Source organism: Chrysemys picta, chromosome 7 (genome assembly GCF_011386835.1).
Source record: "Chrysemys picta bellii isolate R12L10 chromosome 7, ASM1138683v2, whole genome shotgun sequence".
Lineage (NCBI taxonomy): Eukaryota > Metazoa > Chordata > Testudines > Emydidae > Chrysemys > Chrysemys picta.
Window position 1 is genome coordinate 95,837,603 of NC_088797.1, and position 17,953 is coordinate 95,855,555.

At 38.0% G+C, this 17,953-nt stretch overlaps 1 protein-coding gene across 12 annotated transcripts in view; it reads left to right on the plus strand.

Moving 5' to 3' along the window:
- Nucleotides 1-17,953, plus strand: part of PCGF5 (polycomb group ring finger 5) — a 106,499-nt gene that overhangs the window by 74,623 nt on the left and 13,923 nt on the right. For 7 of the 12 annotated variants that reach the window (XM_065552063.1, XM_065552062.1, XM_008170582.4 and 4 more), the window contains 5 exons: nucleotides 2,806-2,877; nucleotides 7,298-7,446; nucleotides 13,049-13,147; nucleotides 14,670-14,759; nucleotides 16,859-16,918. In XM_065552063.1, the coding sequence (XP_065408135.1) occupies nucleotides 2,806-2,877; nucleotides 7,298-7,446; nucleotides 13,049-13,147; nucleotides 14,670-14,759; nucleotides 16,859-16,918 (470 nt within the window). The remainder of the gene's footprint in view (nucleotides 1-2,805; nucleotides 2,878-7,297; nucleotides 7,447-13,048; nucleotides 13,148-14,669; nucleotides 14,760-16,858; nucleotides 16,919-17,953) is intronic. The other 5 variants (XM_042856825.2, XM_065552064.1, XM_065552065.1 and 2 more) reach the window with 3 other exon arrangements.

The following is a 17,953-nucleotide window of genomic DNA, read 5'->3' on the forward strand; positions in this document are numbered from 1 at the left end:
ATCAAGTACTCTTTTTATAATTTTTTATATACTTTCTGTTCTTTATAATATCCTCTTTTCAGTTTGAAAAAATAACATTTCTTACCTCACTAGTTTTGTACATTTACATTTGGCAAACATTACAAGGTAAACTTTAATTTTTTCTCTTCCTATTAATACAATTATTTTAATGTTAGCCTACAGAACAGTTTAGACAAAATTTTACTAGTCCACTACAAATCTGAGGTGATGCTGTAGTTGCACCACAGTTATTACAATTTTCTACATATATATATATATATACATGAGTTGATTCATAACCATAACCTGCATACTGTGACAGACCCAGACCAATGGGGTACAGGAGTCTGGTAGAGGGCAAATATACTGGTCACTGGATGAGTAGTTTTCTGTTCCCTGAGTGACCAGAGCAGGGGCTGCACTAGAGTAATCAGGAACCTGCTAGAACCAGTTAAGGCAGGCAGGCTAATTAGGACACCTGGAGCCAATATAATTAGAAGTACATATTACATAAACTTAAGGAAAATATTTTTATTTATTAATTTTTATTAAAGATAAACAGAACTGTTAATAGTGCTTTTTAATGGATCATTATGATGAGTAAATGAGGGGAGTCACATTTACAAGATAAAGGAATATAGCAGAGTCAAGGAAATACACTGTAGATTACCAGTTACTGTAAATTTATACAGTTATAAGGATTGTACGATTGATATATTTTTAATCAGTTCATTCTTCTAGATCTTCCTCAAATAGTTCAGTTGTTAATCTAATACAGTTCAGTTGTTAATCTAAGGACTTCTTTGCTTTGTAAATCAAAGTGTAGAATATAAAGGGGTTATGTAGGCTGGCTACTTCCATCTCACCGTGATGAAGTCTTGGTTGTCATCTAGGCTGGAAGGTTGCCTGCCTTTGCTGCTCCTGTGTGGTTATTGTGACATTTTGGGGATCACCCGGATCGGTAAGGGGTTCTGTCACCACCTGTCTTGTAATTTTGGGTGCCTTACTGCTATGCTATAAGAGCTCAAGAGTTTTGACACCAGTAGCCAGCCTACAAGCATAAATGTCTCAACCCTGGCTTCTACCTACCTAGTTACTCCTTGCAGGGCTGATCCCACTAGCCCTTCTAGTCTTGAATCTCCGCCAAATCAGTCTGCCCGAGTTCTTAACTACCAGACACTTGGACCTTTCTCCTCTGATTTGTCACCCCTGAAGGAGTGAAACCTGCCTCCAGTCATGAGTTCACTTTAGCACACACACTCCACACAGTTTGCACAACAAATTCTTGCTTGCAGTAAAAATAAACCAAAGTTTTTGTTAAATAGAAAAATCATAGATTCAAAGATGAAATAGGGAGGAAAAGCAAACACACGTTACACAGAAAATATACATAAAGATGCAGTCTGTCTTTACACTTCTATATTAGTTAAATTCCCTTTTCTAATACAAGTTATCTATTGCCTCTGAACAGTTGCCCAGCATATACCCTCTGTTCTATAGGGGATCCCATGTTTCCCAGATAGCACCCAGCTTAGATGCTGGCCCTGAGTTTTTGGATAGCCTTCACTTCAAACCCTCCTCTCTTTTTAACAGGGTGTGCCATTTTGTTTTGTTTTTCTTTCTGTCAGGCTCTGGTAATTCATGGTTACACAGAGCAGGGGAAACTCCCTCCTTCCTTAATTTTCTTTTCAGTTTAAATGTCTTTCCATTAACTTTAATGATCCACCATTGTATCTTCCTGGCTGGACGATGGATGGGTATTTGAAGTTGGTTTCATGTAAACAACTAACCTGGAAGGTGCCCTTCTCTGCCTGATTATTTCATCCTCTGTTCTGAGGTGATGCTGTAGTTGCACCACAGTTATTACAATTTTCTACATATATATATATATATATATATATATATACAAATATACATGAATTGATTCATAACCATAACCTGCATACTGTGACAGACCCAGACCAATGGGGTACAGGAGTCTGGTAGAGGGCAAATATACTGGTCACTGGATGAGTAGTTTTCTGTTTCCTGAGTGACCAGAGCAGGGGCTGCACTAGAGTAATCAGGAACCTGCTAGAACCAGTTAAGGCAGGCAGGCTAATTAGGACACCTGGAGCCAATTAAGAAGAAGCTGCTAGAATCAATTAAGTCAGGCTAATCAGGGCACCTGGGTTTTAAAAGGAGCTCACTTCAGTTTGTGGTGCGAGTGTGAGGAGCTGGGAGCAAGAGGCACAAGGAGCTGAGAGTGAGAGGGTGTGCTGCTGGAGGACTGAGGAGCACAAGCGTTATCAGACACCAGGAGGAAGGTCCTGTGGTGAGAATAAGGAAGGTGTTTGGAGGAGGCCATGGGGAAGTAGCCCAGGGAGTTGTATCTGTCATGCAGCTGTTACAGGAGGCACTATAGACAGCTGCAGTCCACAGGGCCCTGGGCTGGAACCCAGAGTAGAGGATGGGCCCGGGTTCCCCCCAGACCTCCCAATTGACCTGGACTGTGGGTTCTTCCAGAGGGGAAGGTGTCTGGGCTGTTCCCCAACCCACATGGTGAAACTCTGAGGCAAGAAAATCCGCCAATAAGCACAGGACCCACCAAGATAGAGGAGGAACTTTGTCACAATACGTATCTCCTTATGACCATCAAGGTCAGAACATTACAAGCGTTCATAAAAGACCTTACTTGGCGTATATTTATACACAATAAATTAGTTGATTCATTAGTTTATTCTCTGGGGTTCAGACACACTCTGTTCTTCCTGGAGGTGTCTGCACCCTGACTGTCACAGTTGATACCTTCTTTTTTCTTCTTAGGTGTCTGTGGCAGCTTGCTTGTAGAGATCGACAGGATGAGTGGAGGAGTGCTTGAGCAGGGTAGCAGAGAGTGTGAGTGAAGGGTGATCACTTAAGAGTTTTATACTCGTCTTTCTATGTTTATGAAATTATAGGAAAATACGCCTGTTTCAGGCTTGTTTAGATTCAAAGTTGGCTGCAGTTATCCTTTCATGGGCTCTGCCTGGTTTTGGTCACACCTTCAGCTCCTGAGCATGCAGTCTGCTTAATGAATTTGCTGCACGCTTCTAATTGCCTTTGTTCTCTTATCCCCAGATAATCTTTTAAAGTTAGAGTTTTATCTCTTTTTTTTAATTATTATTATTATTATTCAGTCCATTTCCTGAGGGCAGATCTACACTTAAAATGCGGCAATGGCACAGCTGAACTACAGTAATGCTTAAGTGAAGACACTCCTTTGCCTATGCGAGAGTTTCTCCCATTGGTGTAGTTAATCCACCTCTGTGAGAGGCAGTAGCTGTGTTGACGCGCGAACCTCTCCCACCGGCATAGCGCTTTCTATACCGAGGTTAGGTCAGTATAACTACTGGTGTGAACAATCCACACCCCTGAGTAATGTAGTTATACAAAACTAAGTCTGTAGTGTAGACCTGGCCTCAGAGATTTCTTCAGTTTCATTAGGGTTCAGCAGGAAATGAAATTCTGTTTGTAAAAAGTCCAAACATTCTTTATATAAACATTTTTAATTTTATAGTCTTTTTTTTTAAATTAAATAACTTTTAAAGAGGGTCTCTAGCTTAAATAGTCATTATAGAATTTATTGATTCATCATAATTTTTGGAGAGATAATTCTTCTTGTCTTCCTGAGTTGGGGGAGGGAGGGGGCTGCTTACATATTAAATAATTAATCTATCTCCCATCAATATAAGTATTCCATACTTAAAAGACTTCTTAGATTAGAAATCAGTTTAGCAAAGTTATTAAATTTCAGGTTGGTACATATAGCATTTTACCATAGCAATGATATTAGGAAACCATATTAAATGTTTTTCATTCACTTAGAATACTTGCAGATATGTCGTTTCAACATTTAAGAAATAAATAAAGGTTTTCGATACGGCATTTTTCCTAAAATTTCCAGAATGAAGATTTTAGAGTGATTGTGAAAGAAACCCATTTCAATAAGGATATTTCTAGTATTCTTTTGTTTGGGTTTACTACAGGGTTTTTTTTCTTGGAAAGAGGAGCTCGCAGAGGCCCGCTATACTCCTGGGTTTTGTCTTTGAAAAGGATCTTCGGTGTTACTTCTTTTTGAAGTCCTTTGACCAAATTGTATTTAACAGTTGCAATTTTTACAATTAAAACTCCAGTTCAATATTCTATACAAAGTATCAATCACAACAACCAAGTTTACATCCATTTTCCAAAACATAGCATAAAAGGAATTGGCATAGAAAGTTAAAGCAAGATAAAGTTAAAAATGCAGCATTTCCAAATTTTTGTAAACACTCTTAGGAGTCATAAGTTATCTCCCTTGATACTTGCAGACTTGTCCCTGAGGTGACAGGAAGCAGAAGCCTCCTGGAATTCCTTTGATTAGCTTGAAAACCTCCCAACATAAATAACTAAAAACAGGTTTGTCATACTCACCAAGCACCCTGGCTATAATCTGCTTGTAACTATATGTTAATATTCAGTAAAGGCACAAGCAAGTTTGTTATGACCTAATGTTTTAAGAATATGTTATAATAATTTTATTAATATCAGTAGTGAGGTCTGTTCACCGCAAGTCTCAAACTACCAAAATATGCTTCCATAGAGCCGCAGATACAGGGTCTTTCCGTCAGTGCAAAGGTGACCTTGGGCTGAGGGAGTCCAGATAACAGGTTGGATAGACATGTTTACATAACAGAAGCATTTGGAATAAGTTATACACCCAGAAAGTGCTTAGAAATCTGCTCTGAAAAGAAATTAAATGTATGGATTTCTTACTGAATAATTTCACAAGTGTTGCTTTGTGGTACCGGCAGCAGCTTAATACTGTAATGTGTGAAGGATTTTTATGCCATGTGTGGTTTGGTTCTTTTGAATTGAAGAAATGTCTTGGATACTGATTCTAAGTATTCGAAGACTATTACAAGTCTAAAAAAGATATATTTTTTCAATTGCATCAAGTCATGCTTTAATAGGTTGCTTGTACCAGATGCCTGGACAGTTGCCTAGACAAGATCATAGTTGAAATAGCTGCGAGGACTTTTCTGGGAAATAGCATTGAGCTCTTAAGGTCTGGGAGGGGAGTTTGAATTCCTATCAGGGTGTCCTGAAAGATATTTCTCTTGCACATGTTCCTGGATTCCCTATCTGATTGGAAGTTAGCTAATTCCCTAGTGTCTGGTATTGGAAAAGCCTTAACAGGAAACCCAGATCCTTAATTGAAGCTTCCTCTATTATTCAGCATTAGTAACTGCTGAAAATTAAAGTTATTCAAGGTTTTGTATTTGCTCCAGAAGCCATGAAGCACAGATCATTCTCCACAGACAAATGCTTATCGAATGTACTTTGCCTGTGTGAGGAAAGGGGTTTAATTCCTGGAATTTCACAGAACTTTCCTTGGTAGTTTGATACAGTGTATCCTGTTGATAGATTGTAAAAAGCAGCTGCAGGGACAAATAAAAATGTGGTTTGTTCAACTAGAAAACGTGCCAGTGATTTAGGGATGTCTTTCAGACATCGAGTCATCTTGTTTCTGGCTTGATACTTTTCTTTCCAAAAATTTGGAGTAACAAAAGTGGACAAGGTGAATAAGTTACTATGTCTGAAAATGTGTGCATTTATTAATTACTTTAGGCATGAGAAATGGTTTTCCATACCATTTTGACTCTGGTTTCACATTTAAACTGTTTACATTCATGTATGAGTAGTTTGAGGTGGAAATGCAAAAACATAATAGAACCTGATTTAACAGAGTATCAGAATAGGCAAAAAGTAATCCATTCAAGTCACTTGTTTATCTCATAAACCAGTTTTTGCATGCATGTGAATCGGAGTTGATAGATCAGCTTATTTAAACTGTTCTTTTGTCCTACTTCTATTCTTATTTCTCAATTTTTATCAGCTACTCATTTTTCTGTAACTCATGTCAGCACTTTATTAGTCTTGATATCTTGAATTAGTGTTTTGTGCCTGCAGTGAACAGCCTTTGCCAGTAACTTCCTAAATAAAATAGAGAGACTCTGAGATTGCCACTATTAGGTGTATATAATAGGTGTGTTGTATGTTGTCTTCCAAACTGGTTAAAAGCTAAGTCAGTTAGAAACACACCATTTTAATTTGCTGTATGCTTAGAGTTATTTGTATTACAAAAACACCCAGAGGTCCCTGTTAGATTGGGGCTCTATCAGCGGTACCAGAACGGGGGGGAGGGGGAAGAGGTCAGAGGTCCGTGGCCCCCTCACTTTTAAAAGTGGGAGAGCTATGCACTTTTTACCAGCCGTAAGGGTGAGTGAGGGGTGAGGAGGGGACGGAGAAGTGAGGAGGGACGGGGCCTTGGGGGGAGGGGGCAGCATGAGGGCAGGGCTTGAGGAGAAGGGGCTGTGCCTCAGGGGCGGCGACAGAGGACAGCACTTGTTGCCACTCCCCCCCCCCTTTTAGGACGCTTCCGCAGATACTGGGCTCTGTTGTGCTAGACACTGTAACGTACATGATAGGAGACACTCCATGCCCTGAAAAGTTTACAGTGTAAATTAAGATGCAACAAGTGGGTGTAACAAATAAATGGAGGGAATGGGTGAAGGAGGGTAAAAGGTAACAGTGATAAGCACACATAGTTACGGAGGCTATGTCTTCACTGCAAAAAAAAGGGGGGGGGGGTTTACAGCAGGATATTTAACACATTAGCTGTAAAATCCTAGTGGAGACAGGGCACCCGTAGATTTTACTGCAAAGTCAATACTGTACCCCCACATGTGGTTGATCTTGCCTAGTATATTTCATGGTAAAAATATAGTGCTTTGTCGCCTCTAGGATTTTACTGCAGGATAGCTAATGCATGTTAGTTTTGCATAGTTAAATGGGATTGACTTATTCTGAGATGTGAGCTTTATTAATTACAGGAAGTAAACACTCAAAAATAGACTACCATAATCACTACTGACCACCTGCCTAACCACTATCTGTAAAGTAGAAATCCTTTGTGTGCATGTAAAATTGCAATTTCGGTAGTAAACTTCAATTTTCAGGGATTGTAAATTGAGCAGTTTTTAAAGAATGCATTGAATGAAATTCAGTCCAATAGCATATTTTTAAAGAACATATTTTGAAAACCATGCCAGATTTAAAATAATTGAACCAAAGCATTTTAATGCATTTTGGAGAATTTAGCTTTAAATACATCTTTGATTTCATATCTATATCTCTGTTTGTACGCATGATTGTACTAGTTCATTCCCAGGCATTGCAAACCATTCATTTTAATTGTATGGTACCTGAATAATCTGATTTTTATATTTTACAGATGAAAGTCCAAAAGCTGACAAGCCCAAAGTAGATGAAGAGGATGATGAAAATCAAGACGATAAAGATTATCATAGGAGTGACCCACAGATTGCTATTTGCCTTGATTGTTTACGGAACAATGGGCAGTCAGGGGATAACATAGTAAAAGTGAGTTGTTGGGAAGAATCTGTGCTGCTTATTATTTCCTGACAATTTAAGATAAACTGCTGTGGGAGAGAGTTTTGCAGTGTTCATGACCTATAACCATCTCCATTGTCACCATAACAAAATCCTCTCTTGGTTGGAGCATTATAAAGAATCTTGCAATTTTCACAATTAGCTGCCTATAAAATTACTCATTTGTGATTAACCTTTTCAATAATCTATAGAACTAGCACGTCATGGTAAAGCAGGATGAGAATTGGAATACCAAATAGAACTGTACACCATAGTATTACAGTACATTACATCTTCTTCTGCTGTGGTTCGTCCACTTACAGGAACTGGCTGAAATATCTTCCCATCACTTTCATTAAAAAAAGTATTTAGTATTTTTAACCCAAGGATTGCTCGAATACTGAGGAACTGAGAGCCAGATCTCCTGAGCTATAAACATGGTGTTGACACTAACTTGTTCTGTGACCTTGGGCAAGTCACTTTCCCTATTTAAAAAATGGAGATGATGAGGCTTGCCAGTCTTCCAGCACTTAAGGGTATTTTCTTTCTCTCATGTCTGAGCCCTTCCTAAGGGGAGCAAGCTATTTAGGAATCCTTGCCGATTTTACTGTCAAATTGTCAAACTGCTGCACGGAGAAAATCATAAAAGGATACATACAAAGTACTCACCTAGTCAAGTACTACAGAATGCTTTACTGAGTAGGTGTGTATTTTAAACAATCATGCTCAATATTTGAAACTCTTTACTCAATAGAAAAGTCTTTGTTCTGACCCAGGATCAGCAGAACTGTGTATGTGTCTGTGTCCCTCCCTCAACTCGATATGTCACATGTTGCAAGAAATGTCTCTTTCTCCCAAGATAGGTCTCTGTGTTTTGCAGGTTGGATAAAAAGTGTTAACCACATAGGCGCTAGGGTCTGCAATAACAGATCACATCTCAACATTGGGGCCTTAAAGAGTTTTCACTGGATTATTTGAGAGAGGTTTTAGTGTTTCAAGAAGTGTTCCATCTGTTCAGCTATCATGTGGCTGTGTCCGTTTCCTGTTAGCCCATGTTCCTTTTATATTTTCTTCATTTCTGTATTTTTTAAAAAAAATATACAAAATACTGATATGTTGGGAGAACTTGCTTTGTCAATGTTGTTGATTCCCTTAAAAGAAAGTTAAAAGCAATGCAATATAGGACCAGCAGAGGGCTGGACAAAAATGGCTTCCTGAAGCCTGAGATGTAAAGGGTTATCAAAGTAAACTGCCTCCATCGACTTCCTGAACCTACTAATTCCTCCCATAAAACAGAGCACAGGGTTTCAGAAGATGGAGTCTCCAAGAAAAAAAAATCAGAACACCTACTCCAGAGGTAGAAACCAAGGATAAAATGCTGGAAAAATCTTGGCAGATGGTGAAACCCAAGAAAAGGAGGCTAGGAAAAGAAAAGACAAATCCTCTCGATAATGTACTGTCAGTGGCAGAAGTGAACCTGAACAGGAGTACTCAGGTATCTAAGGAATCAGCTAAAGATTATACAGAAGGGACTTCCTGAAGTCATCAAGAATGAACAATTGTGAAGTAACTATGTTAATGTTAGAAGGGAAATAGTATGGTATTTCTTTTAAGTGGGATGAGCATAATTTTGTGATAGCTGCATTTTAGAAAATAAAGGACAATAGGGAATAGGTAGGGGTATCCTAGGGATGGAGGAGATAGAGAGGTAATGGGGAGGAGCCCTTAGGCTCAAATGTAACTTAAGTGAGCAGATGATAATCAATCCCTGAGGGTGAGGGTCAAGGTCCCATAGGTGGAGAATGTACCATCTTTGAATTACAAGAGAAGCAGCCCAAGTATTCATGGGGAGAGTACTGAGGTTTAGAGTTCAGCAAAACACTTGTTTGGGGAGTGATTTATATGGTATGGTGGTATTTTGGTTTTGGATTTAAACCAGGGGAAAAGCAGGAGTGGGGAGGCAAAGGGGAAGTGTTATAGGAAATAGCTAGGGAAGTTTACAAACAGAAATCAAGCCATATTCAGGCAAACTATCGCAAATGCAACACAATTAGAAACCAGAGACATCGGACACACAAGGATTTATGCCATCAAACAGCTAAAAAAAATCACAATCATTTCAAGCTTTTCAGTAAGCTAAATAGTTATTCTCAATGGCTCTTCCTTTTAAATAACATCTTTGAATGTCAAAGGGCTAAATAATGTCATTAAAAGGGAAAAAGTTCTGGACGAATTTAAAAAACACGCTCTTAGATTATTCTGCTTCAGGAAACATTCTCAGGAAGGGCAAATTATGGGCATGAAAGGTAATTGGTTTAGGCAGATATTTTTTGCTTCAGCCAAAGAAAAGAAAAGAGGTGTGCATGTATTTGCTGAACATGTATGTTTCCACATTAAAGACCAGTTTAGCTTGTTGAAGGGCACCATTGCTGGGTTATTAATAAGAGTTGGCTCAGTGCCTCCCAATTAAAAGCAATTTTTTTTTAAAGATTTTTAAAATTCTGCAGCACTTTAGGATGAGGAAATTATACCTGGAGGAGACTTCTGTTCCACACTGATTCTTTAGGGGGACAGACCTGACAAAAAAGTCAAGAGGGGTGGGAAAACAGATGTAGCATTGACTTCTCTGTGCTAATAACTCAATCTTGGATTGTAGGAGAGAACTGCACCCGTAGGGAAGAGACTATACATTTTATTCACACCCACAGTAGGCTAGATTTATTGTTTCTGTCTAAATCCTTAATGAAGCAGACAGGACCGGCACAAATTGGCACCATTACAGGGCCAGATCGTGCACCACTGAAAGTAGTATTTGATAGGTGGGATAGGTCCTAAAGATCACTTTTTGGGGGCAAATGAAGTGCTTGTTTCTCCAAGACAAAGATCGGGTTGCAGCCGTTAAAGAGGGTATTGTTCAATACTTTCAGATTAATGATCTGGACAATATAAAAAGAGGTCTTATCTGGGAGACAGGTAAAGCTGTATTTGGGGGCCATTTGGATAAGCAGAACTCTCAACTGAAGAAAGAAAGCACTCAAGAAAAAATAGAACTAGTATAGGAGATAAAAAGTATAGGAGAACTAGTATAGGAGATAAAAAGATTACAAGACAGTCATAAAAATAGGTTCAAAAGAAGAATATCAACAATTAACTAATATAAGGGGAAATTGAATATGTTGATGAGAGATGCCACTGAAAAAGCCTGTAAGTATCTGAAGAAGATGTTTTATGAAAAAGGAAATAAAAAGTATAATCTTTTGGTTCAAAAGCTTAAAGGGATTCAACAGCAACATAGGGTCCTGTGGCACCTTTGAGACTAACAGAAGTACTGGGAGCATAAGCTTTCGTGGGTAAGAACCTCACTTCTTCAGATGCAAGTAATGGAAATCTCCAGAGGCAGGTATATATCAGTGTGGAGATAACGAGGTATATACCTGATAACGAGTGTGGAGATAACGAGATATATACCTGCCTCTGGAGATTTCCATTACTTGCATCTGAAGAAGTGAGGTTCTTACCCAAGAAAGCTTATGCTCCCAGTACTTCTGTTAGTCTCCAAGGTGCCACAGGACCCTCTGTTGCTTTTTACAGATTCAGACTAACACGGCTACCCCTCTGATACTTAACAGCAACATGTTATTCCAGGAAGTAAAAACAATCAGCAAAGGATAAATTACACACCCTAATGAAATATGTGCTATTTTTGCTACTTATTATAAACACCTCAGTTTGTCAGATAATCCAAGCTCTGAATCTATTCAGAAATATCTGTAAATAGCAGGCTTGCCAAAGATAAAATTGATTAAGCAGCTTTAGTTAAAGAAATAACAGAGGAAGTAATCTTAGAGGCAAAAGCAAGCATGAACAGTGATAAAACTCCAGGACCTGATGGTGTTCCAGCTGAATTTTACAAGGTATTTAAGGAGGTATTAGTGGGTCCCTTGAGGGGTACCTTTTGCCCTTTTCTGTTAAAGGGGGAACTTCCACAACCTTTGAAAGAAGCTACTGTTGTTCTCCCTCAAGTTGGAAAAGATCTTACTTTATGCACTGTTGAATCATGACATATTTTAGCAAAAATACTAGCTAGTCGATTGCAAAACTCTGTGCTCTCAGCTTATATAAATCCAGATCAAACTTGATTAATTAAGGAGAGACAAATGTCGGACAATATTCAGAGAGTACTTGGAATCATCCATAATGCTGAATCAAGTAAAGATCTGTTTCTTTTGTTATCACTTCTTGTAGAGAAAGTCTTTGATAGAATAGAGTGGAACTTTCTATTTCAAATCCTGCCCCTTATCCCAGTTCCTTAAATGGATAATTGCTTTTTACACCAGTCCAGAAGCAGCTGTGCACGTTACTGGGGTTAAATCACCACTGTTTGAATTACACAGAGGGACTAGGCAAGGAAGTCCATTGTCTCCTTTACTTTTTCACTGGCATGGAGCCTTTTGCACAAAGGAACAATGAATCTATCACAGAAATAAAACTTGAAGGAACTTATCAGAAAGTATCTTTAAATACAAGTAATGTCATATTATTTTTAACTAAGCCAAATATTTCCCTAAAATTAATTTCTAAAGAAGTCCATGACTTTGGGAAAGTGTCTGGATTTGAAGTAAATTATGTCAAATCTGAAATGCTAGCTGTAAATTTGCCAGATTCTGAAAAGTCATTGCTCCAGAAAACATTAAGGTACCTGGGAATTTAAATCTCAGACAACCTAGAAGAGCTCTATGATTTAAATGTCAAACAACTATTTCAGCAAATGAAAAAAGATGTGGAGTACTGGAGGAAGTATTCAAGTTGGTTAGGAAGAATAGTCACAGTCAAAATAACCGTTTTGCCAAGAATAGCTTTCTTGTTTCAAAAACAACAAGGAGTCCGGTGGCACCTTAAAGACTAACAGATTTATTTGGGCATAAGCTTTCGTTAGTAAAAAACCCACTTCTTCAGATGCATCTGGTTGCATCTGAAGAAGTGGGTGTTTTACCCACAAAAGCTTATGGCCAAATAAATCTGTTAATCTTTAAGGTGCCACCAGACTCCTCGTTGTTTTTGTGGATACAGACTAACATGGCTACCTCCTGATACTTTCTTGTTTCAAAATCTTTCTGTGATTATCCCAGATAAAACCCTTGCAGGAATACAAAGGATGTTGTTTAAATTTATATGGAACAAGAAGAGACCTAAAGTGAGAGTAGATTCTTTATACAGACCCATTGAACAGGGTGGGCTAGCTGTTCCAAATATCTATGGTACTATCAAACTAGCCAGTGCAAAGCAGTAGCAGATTGGGGGTGCTCTAACCCAGCCAAACACCGGGTCTATACTGAACAAGAAAATTGTGGCAGTGTAAATTTCACCAGCCTACCTTGGATTAATAAAAAATTATGCCTTCCAGAAATGTATATACATCCTTTATAAATTAATAATAAAACTAAATAAATAGAGACAATACAGTAAAATTAGTTAACAGTAAACATGCCCACTCTAATAAATATTCTTGTGCCAAAAGTTGCATACATGCTATTAAAGTGAGGGTGTTTTGTTTCAAAATATCTAACACCCCTTCTCTGATATGTTCCTTTAGGGTTTAATGAAGAAATTCATCCGCTGTTCTACACGAGTAACTGTAGGAACCATCAAAAAGTTTCTCAGTTTAAAATTAAAGCTTCCAAGTTCTTATGAGGTAAGTTCCCCCACCCACTGCAAAATATTAAATTTAAGCTTCAGCTAAACAAAGTCTTTTTAAAATAACTCAATCAGTGAGTACAAGGCAGTATTCAGTCTCTGGTACAAGGTTTCCTAAACCCGGAAATGAGCCAGACCCACTGAAGGGCACTTAGCCAATGGAGCACCAACTGCACTTGCTACCCGGGCACCTTCATATAAATATTGCTTGTTGCTCAGCTTTGGAGTGATCATCATTTTGTTTTATCAGTAAGATTAAGATTCTGTCACAGGTATTTTTAGTAAAAGTCAGGGACAGGTTGCGGGCTTCTGTGAACTTTTGTTTGTTGCCTGCAACCTGTTCCTGTCTTTTACTAAAAATTCCCTGGGGAGGGAGGGACAAATAGAGTGCTGCCGGGGGCTTGCAGCTCCAGCCCTTCCACTGCTCTTGCAGCAGGGACTGACCCAACCCCAGCCAGCTGCTCCGGTGGCCCTGGGGCTAGCCGCTAGTCAGCTGTTCCGGGGGTCACTGCTCCAGCCCCGACGCTGCTCCTGCGACAGGGGCTGACCCAACCCTGGCCACCTGCTTCGGTAGCCCAGGGCTAACAGCTGCTCCAGCCCTGCCCCAGAAGTAGTCATAGAGGTCCTAGAAAGTCACAGTATCCATAACAGAATCATATCCTTATGTATTAGTTATCTTTTAAGTTTTTTGATATACAGGTATATGTTTTCTCTTCTTGCCTCCTTTTATATGGTTAATAACAAAAGTAACCCTATAGCTATAACTGCTGGGAAAGAAGGAGTGGTGACTAGACACCACCTGACCAAAACGTTCTTCAGTTTCATTAGTGATCCTTCATTGTTACTGTGTAATGTGAAAAGCAGCCCAGTTCTGATAGACTAACCTATGTCTAAGTACTTATATGGCCTCCATAACCATAATATCTGAACACCACATGATCTTTAATATATTTTCCCTAACAATACCCCTGTGAGGTGGGGAAGTAATATTTATCTGGCCAATGGAGCAGCTCCTCTGCTAAACAGCAATAGGAAAATTTCTAAAAAGTCTCAGTGGAGATAAGACCTAAGAGACAACAAACAGGAGACCCCACAATGCCATTTTGGTAGAAATGCTTCTCACAGACTCTCTCACTTCATCACATTGCTTTCTTCTCCTGCCCTAAGTCCTCAAGTAATAAAGAATGGTATTTGCATTTTTGGGTTATTCTTAATTTTTTTAATAAGCAGGAAAGTGTGATAGTCATGTGTATCCTTAGGACTAAAAGAGTATTGCAATGTTCAGAGCATCTTCCAAGGCACACTGTAAAGCTTTTCTCTTTACTCAGGTGACTGTATAAGATTAATAAAATCAATATTTTAGGGGGCATTCATCTGCATTGACATTTATTTAAGTCAATATATGGTCCATGCACTAAGAGTCTTTGGTGGGATTATTAAATAGCTAAGAGATTCACTTATGATTTCATTTAAAAGTAACAATTTCATATCTGTTGGACTCTGTCATCATTTTTTTAAAGCTGGATGTACTATGCAATGGTGAAATCATGGGGAAGGATCATACTATGGAATTCATCTATATGACAAGATGGAGACTAAGAGGCGAAAATGTGAGTACTTTTATGATTTTTACATGTATTCATGTGTGCCTGTGTATAGATAGATTTCTTTGTAGAGTTTGTTTGGGTTCATGGCTTGGTCGGAAAGGTGTTCTGTGATCTTTACAAAATCTGTATTTAAAAATTAATCTCACATACTCTCCAGATTATTTATATGAAAAAAATCTATGATTAGTTATTGAAACACTACAACAGGCATACTACACAGACTTTAACATTCAGAATTAGCAGGAATACGAAGTTTGAATATACGTTCTAATTTTGAATTCTTAGGTGAAATATCTGAAACCACAAATACTTAGTCATCGTGGGAATTTCAGTTGAAATAGTATGATCCCTTAACTTGCAAAAGACTGGAGTTTCTGTCCAATCATTCTATATTCAAAATGCTCTAACTATAATATGATGGGACATTGAGAAATCATTCGAGCCATCTAATTATTTTGACATTTCTTAATTCTATGTTCATGTCATGTACAGTAAACATATAATAATGTCCACAACAGATAGTACAGCTAATTTCCCCCTCCCACATATATAGTTTAGAAAAGCAATAGCTATCTTGCTGAAGGACATTTCTTAGGGATCAATGATCAGATTAAGTTAATAACCCTTAGGTTTGCTTTGGACCATTAATTACTCCCATTTGGTCATTAATTGTCGGACATCATCTCATTGCCTGTTGTATTTATTTTATCTTTCTTTTATATATTCATTCATGTTATATGTGGTTATATATTCTGCTTTACCTTGTAAGGCTTTGCATTGTGTGCAAAGTGGTTGCATTTCAGTGCAAGGGGAAGCTGCCCATGGGTTCAATTAAGGTTAAGTACTGGTGTAGTTTTACATACTGAGCTGTAGTAAATTCCAGAGCCCCGGCCCCCATCACTCTTGTTTTCTATACTCACTGTGGCATAGGCAGAGGAGACGGAATTAAGCACAATGTTGATCAAACAACTCGCAAACTTTAACAGTTTCACCTTTAAACCTAGTAAGACCTTCAAAAAAATTAATTTCTACATAGCAAATATTGACTAGGTTTGAGGACAGAATATTGCACTGAGATTAAAATGGCTATCAAGAATGCAATATTGCACCATCAAAGAGTGTTTTAATCTAAAAGTAGTATTGCCCTTGAATCCAGTTGGTATTTGTTTTACTAACCTTCTGAATTTTGTTAACATTGCTTGTGGTCTAATGAAATATTGAGGAGAAATGAGGCCGTAACAATAATAGAATGCATTCATGATGGCTGAACTACTGCCTCCTGTCAACACATGGATTCTTGACAGTTGCATTGGTTTGGAGGCAATAATGTATACTATTTGGTCAAATGCCCATATTTGCACCAGCTTAAATTTTCAAAAAAATTAAAGGAAAAATGTTTTCTTGGATATATATGATGTTACTGAAAACTCTGTGAAATTTTATGGAACATTTATGGTCACACAGAATCTCCAGGCGATGCATTCACCTTTTCCATTGGATAATTATAAATTACTCTTAATAGCCAATGCTTGCAAACCAAAACTAACAGAAAATATAAAATGTATAATACTATCATCTTTGAAGTAGCCCAAGTCTCTTCAGGGTGCTATTCCTGCCTGGGTGAAATATTTCAGAAATTATGTTTTTGGTAACAAACCCTCCAATTATTAACCTGTTTGGAAACTTCTTTTTGAGGGGAAAATTATCAAGAAGGTTATAGTAAGGCAGCTCCAGAAATATCTGCTCTTCTGTGCTTGTCCAGCCCCTGGTCAAGTTGATTTTAAGCCAAAGTGTGGTACAGAAGCTATAATGGTTCTTAGTTGATAATCTCTTCCTTTGATGGATGAAGAGCAGGTAAATCCATTATCTATGTCAGTGACACTGTTCACTGTGAGCTTTTGTTGACATACCTCTGGACACTAGGAGAGCTTGATATAGTCTAAGAAATAATGATAATTTACTCCTTGGAAAATGTGTTCCTATTTTAAAAATAATTAATTTTAATTCTCTCATTTGAAACAAAAAAAAATTAAATGATTGATGAATGTATGTGTCCAGTTGTGGATGCCTCTTATCTGATCAGAAAATCATCTCCTCCGCAGTTTCGGTGTCAGAACTGCTCATCTTCGCAAGTCTGCTCACAGGATGGCACTTTTTATCAGGTAAGAGGCACTCACGACTGTACATATTACATATCCTGTCAACATTTTAATTGTAACTCATCGTTGTGGAGGTTTTATAACTCTGTTCCTTTGAGCTAAAACTTAATATATAAGGTCTAAGTCTTCTATTTATTCATTCATTCCATAAAGCTTGTATTGAATGAATGAATGAAGTACACTCAGGAGTTTTAAGGCTTATGATTTTTTTAAATAAAGGCTCTTTATCTTCATGCTTCACTGCATATGATGATCACCAGCAGGGAGTTAAAAAAGACATCTCCCACACTTCCCTTTCTCCCCTTATCCTCCCTCATGATAATACTGCATGGTTAGGGACTGCATGGTACCGCATGGTTAGGGACATAATGGAAGTTTATACCTCTATAAAATATCCAAAATTGGCAAGTAAAGAAATGTTAGATTTTCTAATGTTGTGTTCCTTTTTACTGCTTTAAATTTGGAAATGGGCTGACATCCCAGCTTCATATCCCTCTAGTGAAGCAAACCAAAACTCAAGTTCTAAACATCCCGGAACATTGGAATTGAAAACTGATCAAAACTTTCTCAAATTTTCATATTGTTCACAATGGGTGTTCTAATTAGGCCTATTTTAAAGAAGATTTCAAGCTGCAAATTTGGATCTGAATCTGGTTTCAGTATTTGATTTGAGCCCATCTCTATTACAAATGATTGTTTTTTAAAAATGATCCCAATATGGACTAATATTTTTCTTACATGGAAAACCAAAATTAATGATCCAGGGTCAAATTCTGATACAAATGACACTTTGTAATTGTGCTGACTTCAGTTGAGTGACTTGGGTGTAATTGAGGGCAGAATTCAGTCCAAATGAAAGGGTGTTCTAGAAAAACATTTCCGTTTACGCATTACAATTTGTATTTGTTCAGTTAGCTCAACATTTTTAGTGGTATGCAGACTTTGTGCATAGGAGTTTTGAGTACAGTATAGTCTCATACTAAATTTTAGGGGTGTAATTGTCCTCATTGCTTGTGTGTAATTCCCATTAATGTTAAT